General features: G+C 39.8%; 2 protein-coding genes and 2 long non-coding RNA genes across 5 annotated transcripts; 3 read left to right on the forward strand and 1 right to left on the reverse strand.

Annotated features, from left to right (window-relative positions):
- The first annotated feature begins 605 nt into the window (after window positions 1-605).
- Window positions 606-2,349, forward strand: LOC145044171 (universal stress protein A-like protein). The gene is made up of 4 exons (XM_078993010.1): window positions 606-880; window positions 1,613-1,734; window positions 1,822-1,940; window positions 2,016-2,349. The coding sequence occupies exons 1-4, from the start codon at window positions 688-690 to the stop codon at window positions 2,122-2,124; spliced, it is 543 nt and encodes a 180-aa protein (XP_078849136.1). The 5' UTR covers window positions 606-687; the 3' UTR covers window positions 2,125-2,349.
- Window positions 2,350-3,952: 1,603 nt separating this feature from the next.
- On the forward strand, window positions 3,953-5,027 carry LOC145040170 (uncharacterized). Its single transcript, XR_013679870.1, has 3 exons — window positions 3,953-4,165; window positions 4,424-4,566; window positions 4,868-5,027. It is a non-coding gene; the product is annotated as an uncharacterized LOC145040170 (long non-coding RNA).
- Window positions 5,028-14,841: 9,814 nt separating this feature from the next.
- On the forward strand, window positions 14,842-18,939 carry LOC145040174 (uncharacterized). Of its 2 annotated transcripts, none has more exons than XR_013679873.1 (6): window positions 14,842-14,971; window positions 15,074-15,461; window positions 16,401-16,540; window positions 17,937-18,088; window positions 18,231-18,362; window positions 18,449-18,939. It is a non-coding gene; the product is annotated as an uncharacterized LOC145040174 (long non-coding RNA). The 2 variants fall into 2 exon arrangements; XR_013679872.1 differs by having other exon boundaries at window positions 15,074-15,262.
- Window positions 18,940-20,028: 1,089 nt separating this feature from the next.
- On the reverse strand, window positions 20,029-23,009 carry LOC145044172 (uncharacterized). Its single transcript, XM_078993011.1, has 2 exons — window positions 22,713-23,009; window positions 20,029-22,353 (listed from the first exon to the last, which is right to left on the reverse strand). Exon 2 carries the CDS (start codon window positions 22,349-22,351, stop codon window positions 20,213-20,215), a length of 2,139 nt encoding a protein of 712 aa, XP_078849137.1. The 5' UTR covers window positions 22,352-22,353; window positions 22,713-23,009; the 3' UTR covers window positions 20,029-20,212.
- Window positions 23,010-24,121: the final 1,112 nt, after the last annotated feature.

Here is a 24,121-nt window from a genome sequence, read left to right on the forward strand (position 1 = left end):
ACGCTTATGTGATTCTTAGTGGCAAACATGTCACTGGATGGGGTTTTTCGGTGGTTCTTCGTGACAAAGGGGTGATTAAAGGTGATTTTCGATAAAGGCGAAATGACTGTATAAGTTTTTTTGTTTGTTCTTGATCTTTCCCGTGACTTGAGTGATTGGTAATACATGGTAATGAAGCTTGCGATTTTCGTTATCAATGGAAATGAGGGAGGTAAACACAATGCTTGTTGGAGAAGAAGGATTGGGATCGGGATGGATAGGGTAGGGGTAAGTGGGTGGGTGCCTGTGTAGCGTGTGACTTTTTTATTTTCTATTTTATTAATTATAAATAAAAAGGAATTAGAAAGGTTATAATAGTCTTTTCCATATGCACTAGGGACCAATAATGTAATTTTTCATATAAGATGGACACGATCTATCAACATTGCTAAGATTGGATAAATATGAGAATCAAAACTATAATTTACTATTTTATTAATGTAATTTTCAGGTAGGGTAAGGAACATCTTGTCAGCATATGACAAATAATCGTGTGACACGTGTTTCTTGGCTCAATTGGCCCGGGACGTGACAAGTATTCACGGGCAGCGACTAGTAAAGTAAGTACTAGTGGCCTCCCGCCTACTCAAGTAGAGAAAAACGGAAGGACATAGAGTTAGAGTGGGAGTTTAGAAGCAGAAGGAAGCTATGGCGTCTGTGGGAGTTGACTCGGAGGTGACTCGGATAATGATCGGTGTGAACGAGTCAAGCATCAAAGGATATCCACATGCTTCAATTAGTAGCAAATCAGCATTTGAATGGACTCTGAACAAGATCATTCGCTCCAATACCTCCGGTTTTAAGCTCCTTTTTCTCCATGTTCAAGTTCCTGATGAAGACGGTATTCCTTTTACCTTTTTCTATGTGTTTTCCTGTTTATAATTGTTTTTTACAATCTAGTTTGTGTGTTTAGCGTGTTATATGGAACCTTGAAGTGATTTTAGGGTTTGCGAAATCAAATTTAGGCGATCGAGGTTTTGCCGTTGTGCAATTCGCTAGTTTACGCCATGTGATTGTTGATAACAAGTTTGATTCGAAATTACTGTTTCTGATTTGAGTTTTATGAATTGGTATTCTGAAATTAGCATTGTTTAATCGTTTATCAAACTTCGATTCTATGTCATATGCAGCTTTTACGTTTTTTCACTGTGTCCGTGTTTACTATAGGTATGGAACCCCTTGAGGTGTTTTTAGGGTTTGTGAGATTAACTTTTTAGACGACTGAAGTTTTTAAGTTGTGTGATTCATAACATGTACGCCATGTGATTGTTTGATAATAATTACGAGTCTTGATTTGGAATTCTATGAATTTCTTTGCTGAATTCATCATATGCAGCCTCAAGTGTTCTTAGGATTTATGGAATCAAATTAGGGCTTCTATTAGGTGGATATTTTATTAAAATGTAATGACTTATTGGACTCAATTTCTTTCCATCCAGTCTTGATTAGATCCTATTCCCTCTGTATTCCTCAACAACTAACACAAACGGGGTTGTAACTTTAATGGTTATCATATTGACATTCATATAATATATCTGATGCCATTTCATTTCTTTCATTTATGTTTTGGTAGGTTTTGATGATGTTGATAGTATATACGCCTCACCACAAGATTTTAGAGATGCAAATCGTAAAGACAAGATTAATGGATCTCATTTGCTGGAGTACTTTGTGAACAGATGTCATGATATAGGGGTCTCTCTCTCTCTCTCTCTCTCACACACACACACACACTTTTAAATAATATTTGAGCATAATTCAGTAAATTGGTAATTGTGATAGGTTGTTTGTGAAGCATGGGTGAAGAGGGGTGATGCCAAAGAAGTAATCTGCCATGAGGTCAAAAGAGTCAAACCAGACCTCCTTGTAGTTGGAAACAGAGGGCTTGGTCCCTTCCAGAGGTATGTTACTTAAGTTATTAATCAAGGGCATTTTAGTAATTTACTGTTTCATTGAATTTCATTATTTTTCAACAGGGTATTTGTGGGAACTGTGAGTGAATTCTGTGTGAAGCACTGTGAATGCCCAGTTGTAACAATCAAACGCAGTGCAGAAGAGACCCCTCATGATCCTGTAGATGATTGATTGTTCCTCTAAAAGCTACTATTAATAATGTAAAATCTTCTCTACAACCCTCGTTCCTGGTTTGTCTTTTTTAATGGAGATTCAGCTGTGTGTATCTGTAAGACCTATGAGTTCCTTTTTTCTAGCCAAGTTGTTATACAACTATGTTTTCAAGGCTGCTTTTGTTATATGTAACCATAATGTACAAGCTTTTTAGGGATGACAATGACATTTATGTCTTTTCTACTCTCTAACATTACATCAAAAAATATATTCCTTATATAGTCTTTTGACAAAATTGCTCCATGTGTTTGTCAAAATCATGTGGTTTTATTCCAAAAAGTTTTGGAGGTGTATCAATGGTTTAGTTTTGGATCTTTTTTGTGTTTTTGGTCTCTATCAGCTTGAAAAGATTATTATGCCCTTATATTTTATTTTTTCTATTTTTTAATCATTATAATCCTTAAATTATTTAAAATTTTAAAAAATAGCCATCCCACCCTCCTGTTCTCTCTTTCCCCTCTCTTGTTGGAAACCACCAACACCAACTCCCCTTCTTGACCGATTTAAACCAAGTGCCAAGAAATAATATGATCCTAAAATCACACTCAGTGCCTAGATAGATGCAAGGGTTGCTTAAACCCACAAGTTAAACCCATATATCATGCGGATATGCCCAAAACAATTTTATCAATTAAAATCAGAAACCAATGATGAAATCAAAACCCTAGAAACAAAAATTCACAAGTACACGAAGATGGAATTAAAACCTGAAACCTAAAGAACCTAAACTAGAACCTACATGTTTTTTATTTGATTCACGTTTCAAAGAGTAGAGAGGTGAAGAAGATGATGGTGATGAACTCACAAGTGGGAGCTGATGAACAAGCATCTGTAGGGCCGTGTTTGTATCGGAGGAGCACAACGATGCTTGCCAGAGCTTGTTAGGTGGGCGGTGTTGGTATCGAAGAAGCTGCGGTGTGTGGTCAATCACATCAATGTAGTTTGCATAGGGGTCTAAAGCTACTGTCATTGGAGTTTGTTAGGGTGGGCGATGATAAACAAGCAGGGAAGTTGGGTTTCTCGTTGTAGCCGAAGGAGCACCACGATTCTTGCCAGAGCTTGTTAGGGTGGGAGATGATTAAAGCCACTGCCACGATCACCATCGAATGCCATTACCGTTCACCACAAACATCCAATCACATCCTCACCCTCATCTCTCCTCCCTCATACCTGTTGAAACTTTCCCACCCATTCGGTGTCGCTCACTATTTCTTGTGTATGATTTGAATCCCCACATTTTTCGGATTTCTCATAGACTTACCACAATTAATCATCGAAACCCCTAAATTGTTTGGTGCAAACCCTAGCTCCGATTGACTCATGCTTTGGCGATAGAGGGGAGTAGTTAATCAGTGAGAACTTTGCGGTGGGAGGTAGGGTTGTTGTCATCGCCAAAGGAAAGGCTAGTTGTGGAGGTTATGATAGAGATTAAAGAAGAAGGAAGATCGACATAGGTGTAGGGTTGGGTATTGGGCATGATGAATTATGTGGGGTTGCTTAGGATTCTTTTTAGTTTATTTAATTAAAAAATAATACGAAATGTTTAGAAAATTGATAAAAAATAAGTTAAAAAACAAACAATTTTAGGCATATTCATCATTTCAGGTTGGGTGTGAACCAAAATCACACAAAAATGTCAGTCACATGGACCAAAACCACATAAAGGGCATGTTTGATAACTTGTTGATCGGGTCCGGTCAGCTTGTTTGATACAAGGTAATTTAGTTTGATCCGGTAACCTATTGACTCGGTCCACTACAAAAAAGAAGTTGACTCGATCCTTTTTCTTGATTTCCCTCGTTTTCCCTTATACCAAAACACACTCGGTCTTCACATCTTTCTTCCTCATCGCCAAATTGATGGATGAACGCAAGCTACAGCTCCATCGATTTCTTCCTCAAACGTCGACCACCCCTTCTCATGCTCCAACAATGACTTCTTTTACCTTCAACCCTCCCTACGACCACCATCTTCATTGCAGTAGGCAGCCCCGTCGCTGGTAATTTTCTAGCCCTCTGATTTCTTTGTTTTTTGTTTTTTGTTTTTTGTTTGTTTTTTCTGAAATCAAATGTATGTTTAGTAAAATTGGGTATATGTTTTCATAAAATCAGATGTCGTCTTCAATCCATTGCTTGTTGTTTTCTTTTGATTCTATCAATTTTGAAAATGTGTTTGTTATATTTTTTTTCACACAAAATCAATTTCTTTTCAATTGCGGGATTGCTGACTCCGGATGATGCTTGTGTTGGATTGGAAGGGCTTGATTGCTGTTTTTTGGAAAAGTACCTCCATTTGGCCATAAAACCAATGGCTTGGTCGAAGAATCGGTTTGAGGTGCAATGTAAACCGGAGAGTACTCATTGGTGGCTTCATCTTCAATCGACCATGTATTAGGAACATGTGAGTTTCTTGATCTTTTTGTTTTCAACAATTCATAAAGTTTGTCTACCATTGGTTGAACCAAACAGGGCCAAAAGGCTAAATGTTACTATAAGTTTTAACATCCTGTTTGGTACTTTCCACAATCCACAAATGCTAATTCCTTACAAACCAGAATTCTTTTTAGCATTTTTAAATAGTCAGTTGTTAATTTGGATTTGGTGTTAAGTTGGATTTGATGTTTAACATAGTTTTGGGTTTGAATTACATGCTAATTTTGATTGTTTTTGTCCCACATGTTTGTTCATCTCAACTTGATCAGGTTCTATTTTAATGGCTCACAACGTGTTGGAATCCGATCTTTCATTTTTATGATCATTGTTGTTTATAGACTTTGTAAATTGTAATTATTATGTTTAATTTAAATTTTATATGATATTTTGTATATTTTGTTATCTAGATTATTTCAAAGAAATTGGTGAAAAAAAACTATAAAAAATGTAATGTACTTTTTTTTTCTTTTTTCATACATGCACTACATAGCAATGTATTTTAGTTTGTTGGTTAGTTTCTTTTAAAACCTACACTAAATGGCAATGGACTTTTTGGGTTCTTTTGTTCTTCAAACATAGTCAGATCTTACTCGATCAGTAACTATCAAACAACCCCAATATCTAAAACTGGAGTACTGATACAACAATCATATAATTTTGACAAAGCATAAGGATCCTTTTTGCAATTTTGTCTATATTCTTCTTCTTCTTTTTTATAACTTATACGGAATGTCTAAAACACATTTTATTAATTAGCTTTTAACAAAGTAAATATCAAATATGTATTGCTTCTTTTTATTACAGTAACTTAAAGAAAAATTATACTATGTGTATTGTAGGATGTATGTATATTACACTTTTATAAAATATGTTATTGTAATCGTAGTTAAATATTTAAACAAATTCGAAATATAAATCTTAAACATTATTAATATTATGGAGGACGGTGAGTGGAAAACCGTCTTCAAAATTTCAACCGTTCAAACTCTTCGGACGTTTAATCCTGACTGCAATAACTCAAGAATCACGGTTATCAGCCAGCCGTTTTCATCTTTCAATCGTTTCTCCTCCACGTTCAATTGGTTTTCAGGTTCGTTGAAGACATGGTAGTTCTCCTTCAATCATCACGATACGGAGGTAGGTTGCTTCATAGTCGGTAACTGTCCTAACCACGACATAGAAATCTGGCCTATATAATGATCAGAATCTTTTTCAATCTGTATCACTTATGGAGAACGGAGAGTCGAAATCGGTAATCAAGAAGGAATTGAAGGGATCTTGCACCTATTTACAGAAGATGAGGAGTCGACTATTAAGCGTTGCCAGTATTCACGCAAAACCCCTACTCAATCGATTGGATGTTCATTATATCTTGTTCATTTTTTTCCAGATAATGACTTCTAGGGTTGAATGTAACCATCTGATCGATTAAAACTGATAGATAATGGAGAACTAAAAAGGTACGTTTGATAAAGTTTAATGTTTGTAATTTTTTTCAGTTATGCTACCCCTCTCCCTTATTCTCTGTACATCTCACAATTTCCCATATCCTTTATTCTCCATATCTATTTTGCTCTTTCATAAAAACATTTGTGCTGAGTTTTAGTTTTGAATTTTTGTAGATTGATAAATGTAACATCCGGATTTTTACCAGGTATAATGTAAGTTTAATTGTGTTGTTTTGTAAGAGGGACTCGGCGAGTCAGGGCTCAGACTCGCCGAGTAGGGACGCGGGTTTGAGCGAAGGTGCGCGCTTGGACTCGGCGAGTCCAGGGCATGGACTCGGCGAGTCTGCGCTGTGTTAAGAAACCCTAAATCCCCGGGTTTGTGGCCTATTTAAGGGGCCTTATGGCCGTCATTTGCGCTCATCCAACCCCCAGAGTGTGTCCCTAGAGTTCTTGAGCGTTTGGTGAAGGATTGAGAGCAAATCTTGACCTTGTGAGTGTTGTTTAGCAAGAAGAAGGAGGCTCTAGGCAAAAGGAGGCAAAGGAGGTTGCCATTTCGTGGATTTGGAGCTTGGATCATCACTTTAGAGGTAATATTTCGGACCATTTCCTGTTTGGTGAACTTGATGCAAGTTAGGGTTAAATATGATCATTTATGGGGTGATTTGGTGCCCTTTTGTTCCCTCTTTGAGTTGAGACCATGGATCTGGATCCATAGAGGTCCAGGGGGCCTCACTCATCAAGCTTTATGGGTAAAAATGGAGTCCTTGGCCTTGTGTTGAAGTAATAGAGTCAAAATCATCATTTGTGATCATGTAGAGGTTATTCATGCATCAAGACTGGAACTTTACGTGCTAAGTAAGCATGGGGGGACTGGATCTATGGATTAGTGGACTGGATCTGGCCTTTAGAGCAAGATTGAGTTAGTGCATGGCATGGACTCGCCGAGTCCGAAGAACAGACTCGGCGAGTAGCTTGAATGTTACACGACCACTCAGCGAGTGGCCTCGCCGAGTTGGGATGAGTGAACCCAGTGGGTCAAGGGGGAGTCAGGATGGACAGGTGGACAGAGTCAAACCGGACTCGCCGAGTCGTTCTGGAGACTCGGCGAGTTGAGTCGTGGTGGCCCCACAACTCGTGCCAGGTGGAGCTCGTCGAGTTGGGAAGGGATGCTCGACGTGTCAAGAGAGAGTTTCAGGGAAATTGGTGATTTCGCTCAGACTCGCCGAGTCGCTATAGTGCACTCGCCGAGTCCGGTCAAGTTGACCGTTGACCAGCGTTGACCTAGATTGTCCTGTTATGGTATGGTTAACCCTAGTTGGGAAAGTGTTAATTAGAGATATATTGTGCTATAGGGGGGACTTCAGCTCGGCAGATCGAGTGTTTAGCAATTTCAGGGTTACGGTTTACCGAGACACACGAGGTGAGTCTTCTCACTATACTTTACCTTGAGTAGGTAACCAGAGTTATGTGATAGAATATTTGTATGCGATGTATGTTATGTGTTGTACTGCATTACTTTTATGTGTTTGATGCTGTGCATGTTTACAGAGCTAGAACCGGAAGGTTCACAGAGTTAGAACCTGAGGGTTCACAGAGTTGGGTGCACGGACCCACAGAGTTATAGCCTCGAGTGGCTAATATGTGTTACATGTAGTATTTTGGGAAACTCACTAAGCCTTGTGCTTACAGTGTTGATGTTATTGTTTCAGGTACTAGTGACGACCGTGGGAAGGCGCCGGCTTGATCCGTACACACACGTTTGGAGCTTGACATTTTGATCTTGGGATTTTGCAATGTATTGTTGAACAATTTAAAAGGGGTGGTTTTTATGAATATTGATGGAACTATGTTTTTATAAAATCGAAAATTTTGTTTGAAAAATTGAGTGTTACAAATTGGTATCAGAGCCTTGGTTTGAGGGATTCGGGTACACCTTCGGGGGTATTTGAACTCAAACTGAGGAAATGAAGAGATATTTTCAAAATAAAAACCAAAATTTTCTAAGAGTAAAGGGTTTCCAGGAAGAGACGTGTGTACGATCAGTCAGCGCCCGAACGGTGAATTCCCAAAATATCTTTTGTTGTGTAATAACTATTATGGTGATGTGTATGCATGCTAGAATAGGCTAGGTATTGCTGATAGGGCTAGAGCGGCCTGTTTTGTGATGCCTTAGCTTAGGGAATGGTGAGCTGCTATGAGACGCTGAGAGTAGTTAGGTAGCAGCTAGGGTTTGTGTGAGATCTGTTCAGAGAGATTTAAGTATAATAGAGTACTTGGGGACTGGGATCCGAAGAGGACGATTTGGAGTGTGTACTGAGACGGTGTGAACAGTAGTATTGGGCCCGTACTACTAAAAGCACCGGAGCGGTACACAGTTCAAATAAGAATCTGGGGATGCCAAGAATCAAGGAGGGGTGGATTGTTGAATGTAAGAGTATTCGAGTAAACTCTAATTATCGCATGTTGTGTTTCAGAGGTTGATCATGGTGAGGACACGACACATGCCGGAGGATGTCGGGTCTAGTGATGAGGACATTCGGCAGATCATTCATGAGGAGGTGGCTGCGGTCATCAGAGCCGAGATACCGGAGATGTTCGGGTCTATTAAGACCGCTTTGATTGAGACATTTGACGAGCGCTATGCCGCTCTTTCCGAGGCTGCGGTCGCAGCAGCTACCGCAGCGATTGCTGCGGCGAGACCCCAGGGAGGTGATGCGACGTTGTTCAGGGAGTTCAGCAACACCAAGCCCCCAGAGTTTGATGGTACGCAGGACCCGGTGGCAGCTATGAGGTGGATATCTGATATGGAGGGATGCTTCTTCACTTGCTCGTCCCCTGAGCATTTGAAGGTTCGGTTCGCATTGAACCAGCTTCGCTTGGGAGCGAAGAACTGGTGGAAGTTTGTGTCTGCGCATTTCACACCGACTGAGCTTTCGGTAGTGACCTGGGAGAGGTTCACTTCCATGTTCCGGGATGAGTATGTTCCTCAGGTGGAGAGGGAACGTCTGGCGCAGGAGTTTCTGACCCTCAAGCAGGGTACCGAGTCGGTTACAGCGATTACGAGGATGTTCCAGGAGAGGGCGATGTTTTGCCCAGAGCACGTGTCCAGCGAGCAGGCACGTATGAGTCGTTATCTGAACATTTTGAGGCGGGATATTCGGGAGTTCGCTGCGAACTCCTCGTACCGGACATTTGCCGAGCTTCAGGCAAATGCTCGGAAGAGGGAGATTGAGCTTGAGACTCAGGCCAGGGAAGAGGCGGAGTCTATGGGGAGAGATCGGCGACCGGCACAGTCCCAGCCGGCAGCCAAGCGGGCCAAGCCCGCTGATCCCAGACCCGGGAGTCAGAAGGGCCGCACTTGTGGGAAGTGCGGAAAGGGTCACGATGGCGCCTGTCGGGCAGGGTCTTGCTACAAATGTGGCAAGGAGGGGCACATGGCTAAGGACTGCCCCAAGGGATTTGCAGTGTGCTTCCACTGCAACCAGACTGGACACCGGAAGGCGGAGTGTCCGCTGCTGCGCGGAGCATCTCAGGGGTCTGCTCCCGCCGCCATCAGAGCTACTGCTGCAGAGAGTCGGCCCGTGAAGGCCGAGGCACCGAGGGCTCGGGGGAGAGCCTTCCAGCTGACTGCGGAAGAGGTCCGCGCCGCGCCCGACGTTGTGGCTGGTATGTTTCCTTTTCATTATTGTTTATGGTGTTGAGATATTATGCTTATATCATGCTATGCTTAGGTACCTTCCTTGTGAATTCTGTACCTGCTTTAGTGTTATTTGACTCGGGTGCGAGTCGATCTTTTGTATCCCTGGCATTTAGTCAGCATATCAGTGTTAGTCGTGGAGTATTGAGTCGGCCTCTGCGGGTTTCCATAGCCGCCGACAGGGTGATTTGTGCTACGGAGGTCTTCCGGGGATGTGTATTGGAGATATTCGGGGTCGAGTTTCCGATCGACCTGATTCCGATTGCGATGGGTGATGTTTGTGTTATAGTGGGCATGGATTGGTTGAGCCGATTCGGTGCGGTTATCGATTGCGAGCGACAGCTGGTAACTATACGAGATCCTAGTGGGGGAGTTCTTTCAGTGTACGACGAGGGTACACGTTCTGGATCAGCCTTTTGTTCGGCTGCTAGGGCGAGGCAGTGTTTACAGCGGGGCTGTAAGGGTTATGTAGCGTATGTGATGGATACGCGAGTGATCTCCGAGAGACCAAGCTCTGTAGGGGAAGTTCCGGTGGTGCGGGAGTTTCCTGATGTATTTCCCGAAGAGTTACCAGGAGTGCCTCCCGCGAGGCAAGTGGAGTTTGGCATCGATTTGGTTCCGGGGGCCGCACCTATTGCTAAGGTGCCGTATCGCCTTGCGCCTCCAGAGATGCAGGAGTTATCCTCGCAACTTCAGGAGTTGCTGGGGAAGGGGTTTATTCGGCCGAGTAGCTCGCCATGGGGAGCACCCATCTTGTTTGTGAAGAAGAAGGATGGCTCGCATCGCATGTGTATTGATTACCGGGAATTGAATAAGCTGACGGTCAAGAACCGTTACCCGCTGCCGAGGATCGACGATTTATTCGATCAGCTACAGGGAGCATCTTGGTTCTCCAAGATTGATTTGAGGTCGGGCTATCATCAGGTGAGAGTGCGGGACGAGGACGTCCAGAAGACAGCATTCAGGACACGTTATGGGCATTATGAGTTTGTGGTGATGCCTTTCGGGCTCACTAATGCCCCGGCTGTGTTCATGGACCTCATGAACAGGGTATGTCGGCCGATGTTGGATCGGTCGGTGATTGTTTTCATTGATGATATTCTGGTATATTCGAGATCTAGTGAGCAGCACGAGGAGCATCTGAGGGAGGTGCTTGGGGTTTTGAGAGCGGAGAAGCTTTACGCAAAGTTCTCCAAGTGCGATTTCTGGTTACGGAAGGTCCAGTTTCTGGGACATCTCGTTAACCAGAAGGGGATATTGGTCGATCCGGCCAAGGTTGACGCAGTGATGAGGTGGGAGGTGCCGAGGTCACCTTCTGAGATACGGAGTTTTCTCGGGTTGGCAGGGTATTATCGGAGATTTATTAAGGATTTCTCCAAGATTGCGGTTCCACTCACTAGATTGACCCGGAAGGGCGTGGCATTTGCATGGGGTCCCGAGCAGCAGACCTCCTTTGAGACGCTTCGCCAAAGGTTGTGTGAAGCTCCAGTATTAGCCCTTCCGGAAGGCATGGAAGGTTTTGTGGTATTCTGTGATGCGTCGATCCTAGGATTGGGAGCGGTATTGATGCAGAAGGGTCATGTGATAGCTTATGCATCAAGGCAGTTGAAGCCTCACGAGACGAGGTACCCCACTCATGATTTGGAATTGGGGGCAGTGGTGTTCGCCCTCAAGATTTGGCGGCACTACTTGTATGGGGTTCGATGTACGATTTACACGGACCATAAGAGTTTGAAGTACTTGATGGATCAGCCTAACCTAAATATGCGGCAGAGGAGATGGTTAGATGTGGTCAAGGACTATGATTGTGAGATCTTGTACCACCCGGGCAAGGCTAATGTGGTAGCCGACGCGTTGAGCCGCAGGGCGGAGAGCACTCCCCTGCGAGATGTATGTTTGAGATTGACCGTGATAGCTCCAGTTCTGGACGCCATTCGTGGGGCTCAGGCCGAGGCCGTGCGTCCGGAGATGCAGAAGAGAGAGCGGGTTGCTGGGTTGGTTTCTGAGTTTGTATCGGATGGTCGAGGCCTTATGACTTATCAGGGCAGGATCTGGGTACCGTTTGTGGGCGGTACACGTGCTACATTGATGGAGGAGGCTCATAGATCGAAATTTTCGATCCACCCCGGGGCCACGAAGATGTATTTGGACCTAAGGAAGGAGTATTGGTGGCCCTGTATGAAGAGGGATGTAGCATGGTTTGTCGAGAGGTGTTTGACCTGTCGAAGGGTAAAGGCCGAACACCAGAGACCGCATGGCAAGTTGCAGCCATTGGAGGTTCCCGAGTGGAAGTGGGAACAGATCACTATGGACTTTATCACCAAATTGCCGAGGACTTCCAGAGGAGTTGATGCAATTTGGGTGATCGTGGATAGGTTGACAAAGAGCGCTCACTTTCTTGCCATCAGTGAGAGTTCTTCAGCGGAGAAGTTGGCGGAGGTTTGCGTGAGGGAGGTTGTATCTCGGCATGGGGTGCCGATCTCGATTGTTTCAGACCGCGATGTGCGGTTCACTTCCCGTTTTTGGAAGAAATTTCATGAGGAGTTGGGTACTAAGCTGCATTTTAGTACCGCATACCACCCCCAGACCGACGGTCAGAGTGAGCGGACGATACAGACACTCGAGGACATGCTTCGAGCTTGTGTTCTGGACTTTGGGGGTAGTTGGGACACGTATTTGCCTTTGGCGGAGTTTTCCTACAATAACAGCTATCATTCGAGCATTGGTATGCCACCTTTTGAGCTGTTATATGATAGGAGGTGTCGGACTCCCATATGTTGGGGAGAGGTTGGGCAAAGGGTAATGGGCAGTACAGAGATCGTGAATCAGACGTCAGAGCAGATACAGCTGGTCAGGCAGAGGTTATTGACCGCTCAGAGCCGACAGAAGAGTTACGCGGATAGACGCCAGTCCAAGCTGGAATTTCAGGTCGGCGACTTTGTTCTCCTGAAGGTCTCTCCTTGGAAAGGAGTGATCCGGTTCAGGAAGAGGGGCAAATTGGGGCCCCGGTTTATAGGCCCGTTTCGTGTGATTGCCAGGGTAGGCCGGGTAGCCTATCGACTGGAGTTGCCAGCAGAGTTGGGGCAGATTCACAACACTTTTCATGTATCGCAGTTGAGGAAATGTATAGCCGATGAGTCGGCAGTGGTTCCACTTGAGGATATTCAGGTTGATGCGAGCCTGAATTATGCGGAGAGACTAGTGGCTATTAGGGATCGGAAGATCAAGGTTTTGAGGAACAAGGAGGTACCTCTGGTACTGGTTCAGTGGCAACATCGGAAGGGATCAGAGATGACCTGGGAGCCGGAGGATATGATGCGGGAGCAGCATCCGGAGCTGTTTTAGAGCGAGACTTCGAGGGCGAAGTCCAGTTCTAGTGGGGGAGAATTGTAACATCCGGATTTTTACCAGGTATAATGTAAGTTTAATTGTGTTGTTTTGTAAGAGGGACTCGGCGAGTCAGGGCTCAGACTCGCCGAGTAGGGATGCGGGTTTGAGCGAAGGTGCGCGCTTGGACTCGGCGAGTCCAGGGCATGGACTCGGCGAGTCTGCGCTGTGTTAAGAAACCCTAAATCCCCGGGTTTGTGGCCTATTTAAGGGGCCTTATGGCCGTCATTTGCGCTCATCCAACCCCCAGAGTGTGTCCCTAGAGTTCTTGAGCGTTTGGTGAAGGATTGAGAGCAAATCTTGACCTTGTGAGTGTTGTTTAGCAAGAAGAAGGAGGCTCTAGGCAAAAGGAGGCAAAGGAGGTTGCCATTTCGTGGATTTGGAGCTTAGATCATCACTTTAGAGGTAATATTTCGGACCATTTCCTGTTTGGTGAACTTGATGCAAGTTAGGGTTAAATATGATCATTTATGGGGTGATTTGGTGCCCTTTTGTTCCCTCTTTGAGTTGAGACCATGGATCTGGATCCATAGAGGTCCATGGGGCCTCACTCATCAAGCTTTATGGGTAAAAATGGAGTCCTTGGCCTTGTGTTGAAGTAATAGAGTCAAAATCATCATTTGTGATCATGTAGAGGTTATTCATGCATCAAGACTGGAACTTTACGTGCTAAGTAAGCATGGGGGGACTGGATCTATGGATTAGTGGACTGGATCTGGCCTTTAGAGCAAGATTGAGTTAGTGCATGGCATGGACTCGCCGAGTCCGAAGAACAGACTCGGCGAGTAGCTTGAATGTTACACGACCACTCAGCGAGTGGCCTTGCCGAGTTGGGATGAGTGAACCCAGTGGGTCAAGGGGGAGTCAGGATGGACAGGTGGATAGAGTCAAACCGGACTCGCCGAGTCGTTCTGGAGACTCGGCGAGTTGAGTCGTGGTGGCCCCACAACTCGTGCTAGGTGGAGCTCGTCGAGTTGGGAAGGGATGCTCGACGTCTCAAGAGAGAGTTTCAGGGAAATTGGTGATTTCGCTCAGACTCGCCGAGTCGCTATAGTGCACTCGCCGAGTCCGGTCAAGTTGACCGTTGACCAGCGTTGACCTAGATTGTCCTGTTATGGTATGGTTAACCCTAGTTGGGAAAGTGTTAATTAGAGATATATTGTGCTATAGGGGGGACTTCAGCTCGGCAGATCGAGTGTTTAGCAATTTCAGGGTTACGGTTTACCGAGACACACGAGGTGAGTCTTCTCACTATACTTTACCTTGAGTAGGTAACCAGAGTTATGTGATAGAATATTTGTATGCGATGTATGTTATGTGTTGTACTGCATTACTTTTATGTGTTTGATGCTGTGCATGTTTACAGAGCTAGAACCGGAAGGTTCACAGAGTTAGAACCTGAGGGTTCACAGAGTTGGGTGCACGGACCCACAGAGTTATAGCCTCGAGTGGCTAATATGTGTTACATGTAGTATTTTGGGAAACTCACTAAGCCTTGTGCTTACAGTGTTGATGTTATTGTTTCAGGTACTAGTGACGACCGTGGGAAGGCGCCGGCTTGATCCGTACACACACGTTTGGAGCTTGACATTTTGATCTTGGGATTTTGCAATGTATTGTTGAACAATTTAAAAGGGGTGGTTTTTATGAATATTGATGGAACTATGTTTTTATAAAATCGAAAATTTTGTTTGAAAAATTGAGTGTTACAATAAACATGTAAAGAGGGAAATCTAGACTGTAAACGGAAATGACAGTGGTTTGGGTGTAAAAAGTTGGAATATTTTATCGGATAACGATTCAATATACCTTCTTAATAGTTCATGCATTGTACTTCACCTGTAAGTACGGAAAGATCAATTTCCTTTATATATGTTTTATGTTGTTCACATATATGAATTGATGTTTAGAATTGAACTGATTTCACTTGATTTTCTATGCAGGAAGTATAATGGTCTTTGATTAGTGGGTTTGGATAGTTATTTTGTTCATCTGCTCATTGTTTGAATTGCTAATTTTGTTTTCATGGATCTGGACACCACCATCATCTGTTTTTGAAAGACAGTTATTTCATACCTATATATGAATGGCATCAAAGGAAAAAGGAGAAACATGAGCAAATGACTATAAAAGTGAGTAATAAAGCCGTTTGATGCTAATTGTTATGACTTGGTATATTTACATGGGTGTAGTAACACTAATTTTCATCTTGATATTGATGTCACATACCACAAGCACCATATATAGGTATGAATCATTACATGACTACAAAGCATGACAAAGAAGGAGAATCTCCCATTAAGCAACTTCTTACTCAGATTAGCAAAAATTGTATGAATTAAGGTTCTTTTTTTTGGTCTGAAAGAATGGTCTTATATTAAGCAAGAGAGAACATTTGTATATATCTATCCCCATTAAGTAAAAAAGAACCAAGTACCAAGGGGTTCTGTCTTTTTGACTTAATCTACACATAATGACATAACGGGTTAAACCTAAAAATTTGGTTTAATGTATTAATAAGCTAGCCCTAATAACTATTTGTTCCTTTCTTAGTTTTTCCTACCAACTAAAAGTTAAAACTGATGAATATTGTGAAAACTGATTTTGGAATATAAGGGTTAAATGGTCATTTAATACATTCCAAAAAAGAAAGAGACCTTGATGCATTAGGTTATCCAAAAATCATCATTACCCCTTCAACCATTATACCCCTACATGGATTAATTGGGAGAAAAGAAAAAAAAAAAAAAAAAAGAAACAAACCCCAATTTATTAGTCCAGCCATTACAAATCGAATTATTGGAAGGTTCTTCACAACTTTTAGTCCAAGAACTTGAAAGTTATTAGCTCATTCATATTGCTTTTCAATATGCATGTTAAGTAATGAAGTATAGAGGTGTAAAGACTAATAAAGAAAAGGGGTCAGAATCAGATGGGAAGGTTTTAGCAACAACTTAGTTAATCTTCATTTGTTCAGATTTCAAACCATAAAAAAGATTTTAAAAAAATTGATTTGGATTGTCACGATTAAAGATTGGAACATCGAACCATATGTACTTTATAGAATTCTTAATGTTTCATCTTGATTTATTGGCCTCTAACTGCATGTTGATGTTCCCTCTTGCTTTTTACTATTATGACCTCAAAAATCTACAAAAATGTTATTATTAAGTTTATAGAGGATGATTAAGGAATAGAATTAGTGTGTCATTGTTTTGGATTTCTTTGATTGAAACTTACATTTTATCATTTTATTATCTTTTTTTGTAGAGTTATTCTCAAGACACTCATTCTTTGAAAGCTATGGTTTATAATGGATCGCTGGAAAGAATGCAGTCAATGCAAGAAATACCCATACATTTGATGGTCCATCCAAAAAGCATACCAACATCCGTCAACCCGACCAACGGGTGGGTATGACACTAGTTATATTTATGACTAATTTATATCAGTTAATATATAATTTTTTATTTACATTTAAATTGTAACTAGTTATTTAAAACAAACCAAAAATGTAGATCTAAAATAAAAGACACAAAATATAATTGAAATTTTGCTTCAATTTTAGTGTAAATAAATAATATAACATCTAGTGTTCATGTGTTATACAATTTATTTATACCTACCGCGGTGATAAAAATGGAAATAAGTTGGAATGGATGATAGTAGTACCAAAATAAGGTAAAAAACAAAGGTGCTAAACAAGATTCTATCATACATTGGGATAATTATACCCTTTATTTTACATTGGGATTTATCATATACAACAATTTTTTAAGGATAGACAATTATACCCTTAACCCTTTCTTTATTTTACATTGGGATTTTCTAATATACGTCCATTAAGACACATATAAGAAACATTAATTACGAAAAATATTATCATAATTAAAAATAAAATCTATTTATTATGAAAATTATTAATGTATCTCACATTTAATTATGATAATAATCTTTATAATTAATATATTTCATATTTAATTATGATAATATTTGTTAGAGAAAGATGACAAAAATAGCCATTTACACTAATGACATTACAAAAATAGCCAAAAAAATCGAAATTACAAAATTAGCTAATGATTTCACAGATGGAGATGCCTCATCTGTGAAATGAGCATCTCATCTGCGAATGTACAAGCACCTAAATCACAGCTGTGCTTTAGGTGCTTGTACATTCGCAGGTGCTTTTAATTTTTTTTTTAATTTTTTTCTGTATATATAGGGGTAAAATCGCAGATGGAATAGGTCCCTCTGCGATTTACTCTCACTCTATCTGCGAAATTGTGGTTTTTTTTTTTGTATTTTTTTTTAGTTTGACTATGAAATGAATTGGTTTGACTACGAAATCATGTTGGTATATAAAAAGTTTTGTAGATTGTTTTACTTTCTCAGTCAAACTAATTCATTTAGTAGTCAAACTAAAAAAAATATATACAAAAAAAAAACCACAATTTCGCAGATAGAGTGAGACTAAATCGCAGATGGACCTATTCCATCTGCGATTTTACCCCTATATATACAGAAAAAAAAAATTAAAAGCACCTGCGAATGTACAAGCATCTAAAGCACAACTGTGCTTTAGGTGCTTGTACATTCTCAGATGAGATGCTCATTTCACAGATGGGACATCTCTATCTGTGAAATCTTTGGCTAATTTTGTAATTTCGATTTTTTTTAACTATTTTTGTAATGCCATTAATATAAATGGCTATTTTTATCATTTTCTCTGTTTGTTATAATTAATCTGTTTTACATTTTATATTCTGCTTTCTAAAACCCTTCTCCACTTGTCATCACAATCAGTTAGGAACCTTCGCCCAAAAAAAAAGATACGGCCGTCGCTTCCACCATCGCCCACTGCGCTTGCTTTACTCTAGTCGCCGCCTCCGGCTTCTCCACCACCGTCGCCACCTCTGGCTGACTCCACCGCCGTCGCCCACCACGCATCATTACAGGTACACGCTAATGTCTTGTACAATTTCAATTTTGTTTCTAGTTTTTGATTGTTTCCTGTACAAACATGTATCAATGTGTGTATTAACCGGTTTGCAAAATCACTGAATTGGAATTGTGTGTATTATTGATCATAATCGTTAGGTATCAATGGAGAAATTTGGGGTTTTCAATGAAGACTGAAAGTGGCTGCTATTGGAGAGCCTTAGGTGCTCTGTTGCAGCGAAGAAGACAGCTTCTGGTTTCAGTTTATTTATCAGACGACATTGGCCTCATGTTTGTTATTACGAACTTTCCCCAACAAAAATTCAAAATTCTTCATTCATTGCCCTGAAAGTCGCAAATCGTTTTCCTTTTTTCAGGTAACTGCTGTTTCTTCTGTTCGTTATCTAGGTTACGCTCCTGGTCTATTAATGGTAGGACTCTTCACCATTTTAATCCTATGGATGTATGCTAACTTTTGGATAGCTGGCCCTTTGTGATGCATTGAAATTTATGCTCCAATGGTGTGATGATTTGGGTGAAAAGAGTGAAAGGACACAGTTTGAAGAACCAAAGGTTCCAGAGTCGTTTCATGAAGATGACAATTACAGAGAGCAACTTCTGTGGTCATGGTGTGGAAGATGAACAGGTCAGAACCCATGAAAATGAAGTCAATGAAATGGAAAGAGTTATTGTGAAGTAGAATATGTCACATGTTTGATATTTTTTTAAGTTTATAACATGACAAAAAATATAGAGGTAAAAATATATTTTTTTAGTGATATGTAAAGTTTGGTAAAATAGGAAAAAGGGTAATATTGTCTAATCATTAGAAATTGTTACGAATGAATGGCAAAATTTTGTTGTGCAAGGCCCAAACCATGTGTGCCATAATTTAATATTTATTTATTTATTTTGTATGTTTCCATTAAATTTTGAGATAAGTTAGGTAAGATTTTTTTGTGTTTTTTTTTTTGTCTTTTTCTATATTTTTTTTTATTATCTTATATGTATATAAATATATAATATGATCTGGAATTTTTATAAAATAGCAATCTAAGTGTGTTTAAACTAAAACAAGATTGTGAACTATTATAAACAAAACATAGTTCGGGATTTGCTTAATATCTTACAACATCATTGATCCTTAAGATCTAATCAGGATTGAAAGATAGGAAAAAGATGAACTAGTCTTTAAATTTATCATCAAGATCTTGTTTATCTAGTACTCATTATAACTTAATGTTTTTAGCAGATAAAGAAACAAGATAAGTATGATCATATATAACTAAAAGACATAAAATCAAAAAACGAATAATATGAGTGCATGATGATCTATTTAATTAGGGATGAATGGATCAAGTGATGAATGTTTGAATTCAACTGAAGCGGACAATTTTTTTTTAGATTCGCTTATATAATAAATACTAAACATGTTGCATCATATTACGATCTTAAAATCCTAATTGAAATACTAATATCCGATTACAGATTTTGCTTAAGATAGTCATTACCACTAACGTAATCTGGATTGTTTTTCGTTGGGAGGACCTTTAGATCAAAATCTTAACAATTATATATATTAAACTCATTTATTTTCTGTACTTATTTGTAATTTATAAAAGTTTACAATAAAACAATGTGGTCTTTCATTTTATTTTATTTTCAACATAAATACTCTGAAAAATTCAAAGTAATAACGCAATCAACAAACAAACCAAAATTTGATCGAATACATTTAAAGCTCAAACTCAACTCGGGTTTGTTTGTCGACTGTTGTCAAACTCAGGTACAAAAAGCAAGCTCCAAACCTACAACTACAGCTTATAAAGAATTCAACTGAATTCTCATTGTATGTTTCAACATTTTCTTGATCGAGAATCCGAATCACATTTGCTTTATAATAAAACATAGATCTTTTCAGCCCATTTGCAACCCTTGTTAAAACCAGAAAAACATGTAAAAGTAAAACTCCTACATAAATAAGTGACAGAAAAAACCATTAAGTGCTTATGAGATTCAGATTCAGTACTACTTACTAAATACTAAATACTAAAATACTAATTCAACCAAAAGAAAAACAGATAATCAATCTATTTCCACCCTTGAAATTTCTAAAAACAAAACACCAAACCAAAACCTAATTACTTCTTCACCCTCTCAAGAACCTCCATTATCACCCCTTCCAATCTCCCCTTCACTTCTCCACTCATTTCATCATCTTCACACCCATTCACCATCTCCCTCATCTCCTCAATCTTCCTCTTCACAAACCCAACATCCGATTCCTCCACCTCCGGGTCGGGTTTAACTTCAGATCTGTTTTCAAAAATGGAGCTCCGGAAGGACGAAACGAACCGGGTCACAGCCCCAAGCTTTTTCTTCTCCACAGAACCCGAAGGATCAAGCGCTGCAAGTAACAACCCATTCAAAACCTTGTCGACATTCACATTACCATCAATTACGATTTTACCCTCCTGATCATCAGATCCTTCACGCACACGTCTCTTCTGACGAGGCTTCCTTCTAGAAGAAGAAGACTCCTCAACCTGCTTATCAGTAGCTTCAGAATCTTTTTCTTTTTCTTTTTCCTTTTCTTTTTCCTTTTCCTTTTCCTTTTCCTTTTCCTTTTCAGGTTCGGGTTTTGGTTCTTTGAAAGAACCAGAACCAGAACCAGAACCCGAACCTGACAGCTTCCCACTCCAAACCGGACTCAAATACGGCGGCGACAAATACTTGCTTTTCTTCCTCTGGCGCGGCGAACACATCGAGTCCTCCTCCCCACCGCCGCCACCACCGCCGCCGTCACTTTCCGGCGACTCCGGCACCACCACTACCAGCGCCGCCTTGCGTTTCCTCCCGGAACCACCACTGTCTTTCACCGGTTTCGCTTTCTTCATCTTTGGCGGCTCATCTTCGACGCTCAAAAGCTCCGCCACGCTTTTCTGTTTCCTTTTTTGATACAATTTATCATCACCATTCTCTCCACATTCCGACGGCCCGTTTACTTCGGAATCGTTGATTCCGATCCTCGACTTGTCTTCAAGCCCTTCAATACACATCGGATCATGGTATTCTGGAAGCAAGTAACCACCCTTTTGTAAATAAAACGCACCCAACCAGCTTTTAACCACGGTTAGTTCGAGTTCAAGCTCAATCATTTTCAAACCAGGGTCAATAGTTGCATACGTTTCCAACTTCAAAAGAAGCTCAATCGGGTTCATTCGATCGATCAAAACCCTAATTGTGTTCCCTTTTGGGACCTCCACACCGGGCTTGATCCCACTGTTCGCCATGTCAGCACTGGGAACCCGGGCAGCACGGTCAACAGTTTGACATTTACTGGTCAGTTCCGATTCGACAAGATGGTTAACCACTTTGAGAGCGGTTCGAACCGCATGTACAAACTTCTTGGAGTCGCTTTGATTTGACATTTCTTCAAAGTGATCGATGAATGGTTTTAATTGAGAAGGTGAACACCATGAAAATGATCCATCACCAAAATAAGCAACTAAGAGATGACCTTTTCTTTTTATAGAGTTTGCATAATCTGATGCGTTTGATGGGTCGTATATTTGACCCGGCCACCATGGGTGAGACTTGATTTTGCCCCATACAAAATCACCCACCACAAAATCATGTTCTTCTTCTTCACTTTCATTGTTTTCTGCTAATTTGGTTCCATTTTCAAGATTTCCTTCATTGTTCTTGTCTTCGTTCATATCATCTGTGAATTCAAAGACAGCTGCAATGTTTTCGGGTTTTTTCTTTTTCTGATCGGGTAAACAGACATCCATCAGATCTTCACCAGCAACCAACTTCTCATCAGTGAAATTTACGTTTATACCCTCGTTACCATCAAACAAATTATCAAAAACACCTTCTTTCTCCTTTTCTTTAGCCTCATTGTTGTAATCTATGTTCATACCTTCATCACCATCAAACAAATGATCAAAAGCCCCTTCTTTCTCACTCTCTTTAACCTCGTTGTTGTTCTCTGTTTTCTCTGTAACAGAGTGGCTGAAAGATTCTCCTTCTTGAAACATGACGATGTCATCTTTATTTTCTTGAACTACCTTGACGATAGTCACCTCAGTCTTTTCAACGACCGTCGTAACAACGACCTCACCGCCGCTGCTGCCGTTTTTCGACCCCAAGTCGCCACCGAATATTTCCTCCGGAGTTGGTTTCGAGGTTTTATGAGGTGGGGCGGGTGGCTGAGAAGATGAAGAAAGCCCACCTAGGGTTTCAGTTGTTAAGTTGTTACCTTCCATGGTTTCCATTTCTAGAAACAAAATAAACAAAACCCGTCAAGAGTTAGTGATTTACCCTACAGCTTCGGAGAAGAAACCAATTACAAACAAGCTAAAGAAGAAAAACAGACAAAACTCGAAAGTATAGGAAATGATTCCATATTTCCATCAGTCGAAAAAGGAAAACCCACTTTTAGGGTTTTGAAAACCGCCATTGACAACAAAAGCTTGCTATTAGTTAAAACTCCTCAAACCCCACTGACAAACCCACTAAAAATTAACGAAACCGACACAAAATCCATACGGGTTTTGCACAATTTTCATGGAAACATACACAGAACCCTAAATCTACACACACAAATCGAATCAAAATATCAGAGAAAAGGAATACCTGTAGGAAAGCAGAATCTTTAGACCATGAAAGAAGCTGTATCGAGTTTGAGTGATATTTTTTTTGAATTAATCGCTATCAAAGTAGGTGGGGTTTTATTACCCTGTTGAAACTTTGATTAAAACTGAAAAAACAAACAAACAGATACTGATTTTAAGAAATTGGGGAAAAATGAAGAGGATAATCGTGTTATAGCAAAGGTGAAGGGGGAAGCTGTCTGTGAAAAGATGAGGGATTTGTTAGAGTCACAAAGCGGTGAGATTTGTAATGGCACAGCACGTTGTGGTAAAGGGTTACTGGTAAGGCCTGAAGAGGGCAGACTAGGGTTTATGCCACCCTTCATATCGCTACACGTATGTATTGTCTTGAATTAAAAAAAAAAAACATACGGATGGCATTCGTTTGTTAACCATCAATTTCATAAATCTTTTTTAACAGGGTTAACTAGGAATTTTATAAAAAAGTTTTTAATTTTGTTCGGTTTTTTAGGGTTTTTTTATATATATTAGGTGTAACATCTATGTATTACATGAATTTATTTAAAATAAAAATTAAATATAAAATTTTAAACATTTAAGAAGTTTGAATTTATAAGAAAAAAATATATATTGAATTATAAGAATTAAAATGTTTTTTTCTCTTTTAAATTCAAACAAATAATTTAGATAAGTAAATAAAATAAATTAATAAAACTTTAACTTGGTAATTTTGAAATTAAAAGGAAAGTTCATTAATAAAATTGATATGCATTTATTAGTACATTTTATATTATATGAATTTTAATAAAATAGAAAAAACCATAAAATAACATGTAGAATAAAAATTAATTTAAAATTACCACAAAATTATATGTAGCAAAATGAATAAGAATATAAAATGTGGTAAAAATATCTTTATTTATTAAAGTAGATTATATCAATGTAAATATTATAATCGTTTAAAGATTGTAATAAAGTTTTAATTTTATTCACGTTAAGTCTCTAACATATTTTTTATATATATCAAACTAACATGGTTATTATAACCATTTAAATAGGGTAATAAGATTTTAATTTTGTCCACATTAGGTCTTTATTTTTAATATTTTCATCATTTTATTTAATTCTTTTACAATTTATATTAGTATTTATTTAAATGACTTTATCATTTCGTCTTCTCATTTTAGTCATTCATTCACCACAACCAACGGTTTCAAATGAAAGGTTACATAACAATATTTTTTTTGTCATTTTTACCAAAAAAAAAAAAAAAAAAAAAAAAAAAAAAAAAAAAACTAATAATAATCAAAGTCTTAATGATTAAGGTTATGTTTGGCGTGCCACAGTTAGCTGATAAGCTAGCTTATTTTTCGATCTTTTTTAAGTTGTCATGTTTGGCAAACCAAAAAGTAACTTATAAACTAACATTTT

Source organism: Lactuca saligna, chromosome 4 (assembly GCF_052625555.1).
Source record: "Lactuca saligna cultivar CGN05327 chromosome 4, ASM5262555v1, whole genome shotgun sequence".
NCBI lineage: Eukaryota > Viridiplantae > Streptophyta > Magnoliopsida > Asterales > Asteraceae > Lactuca > Lactuca saligna.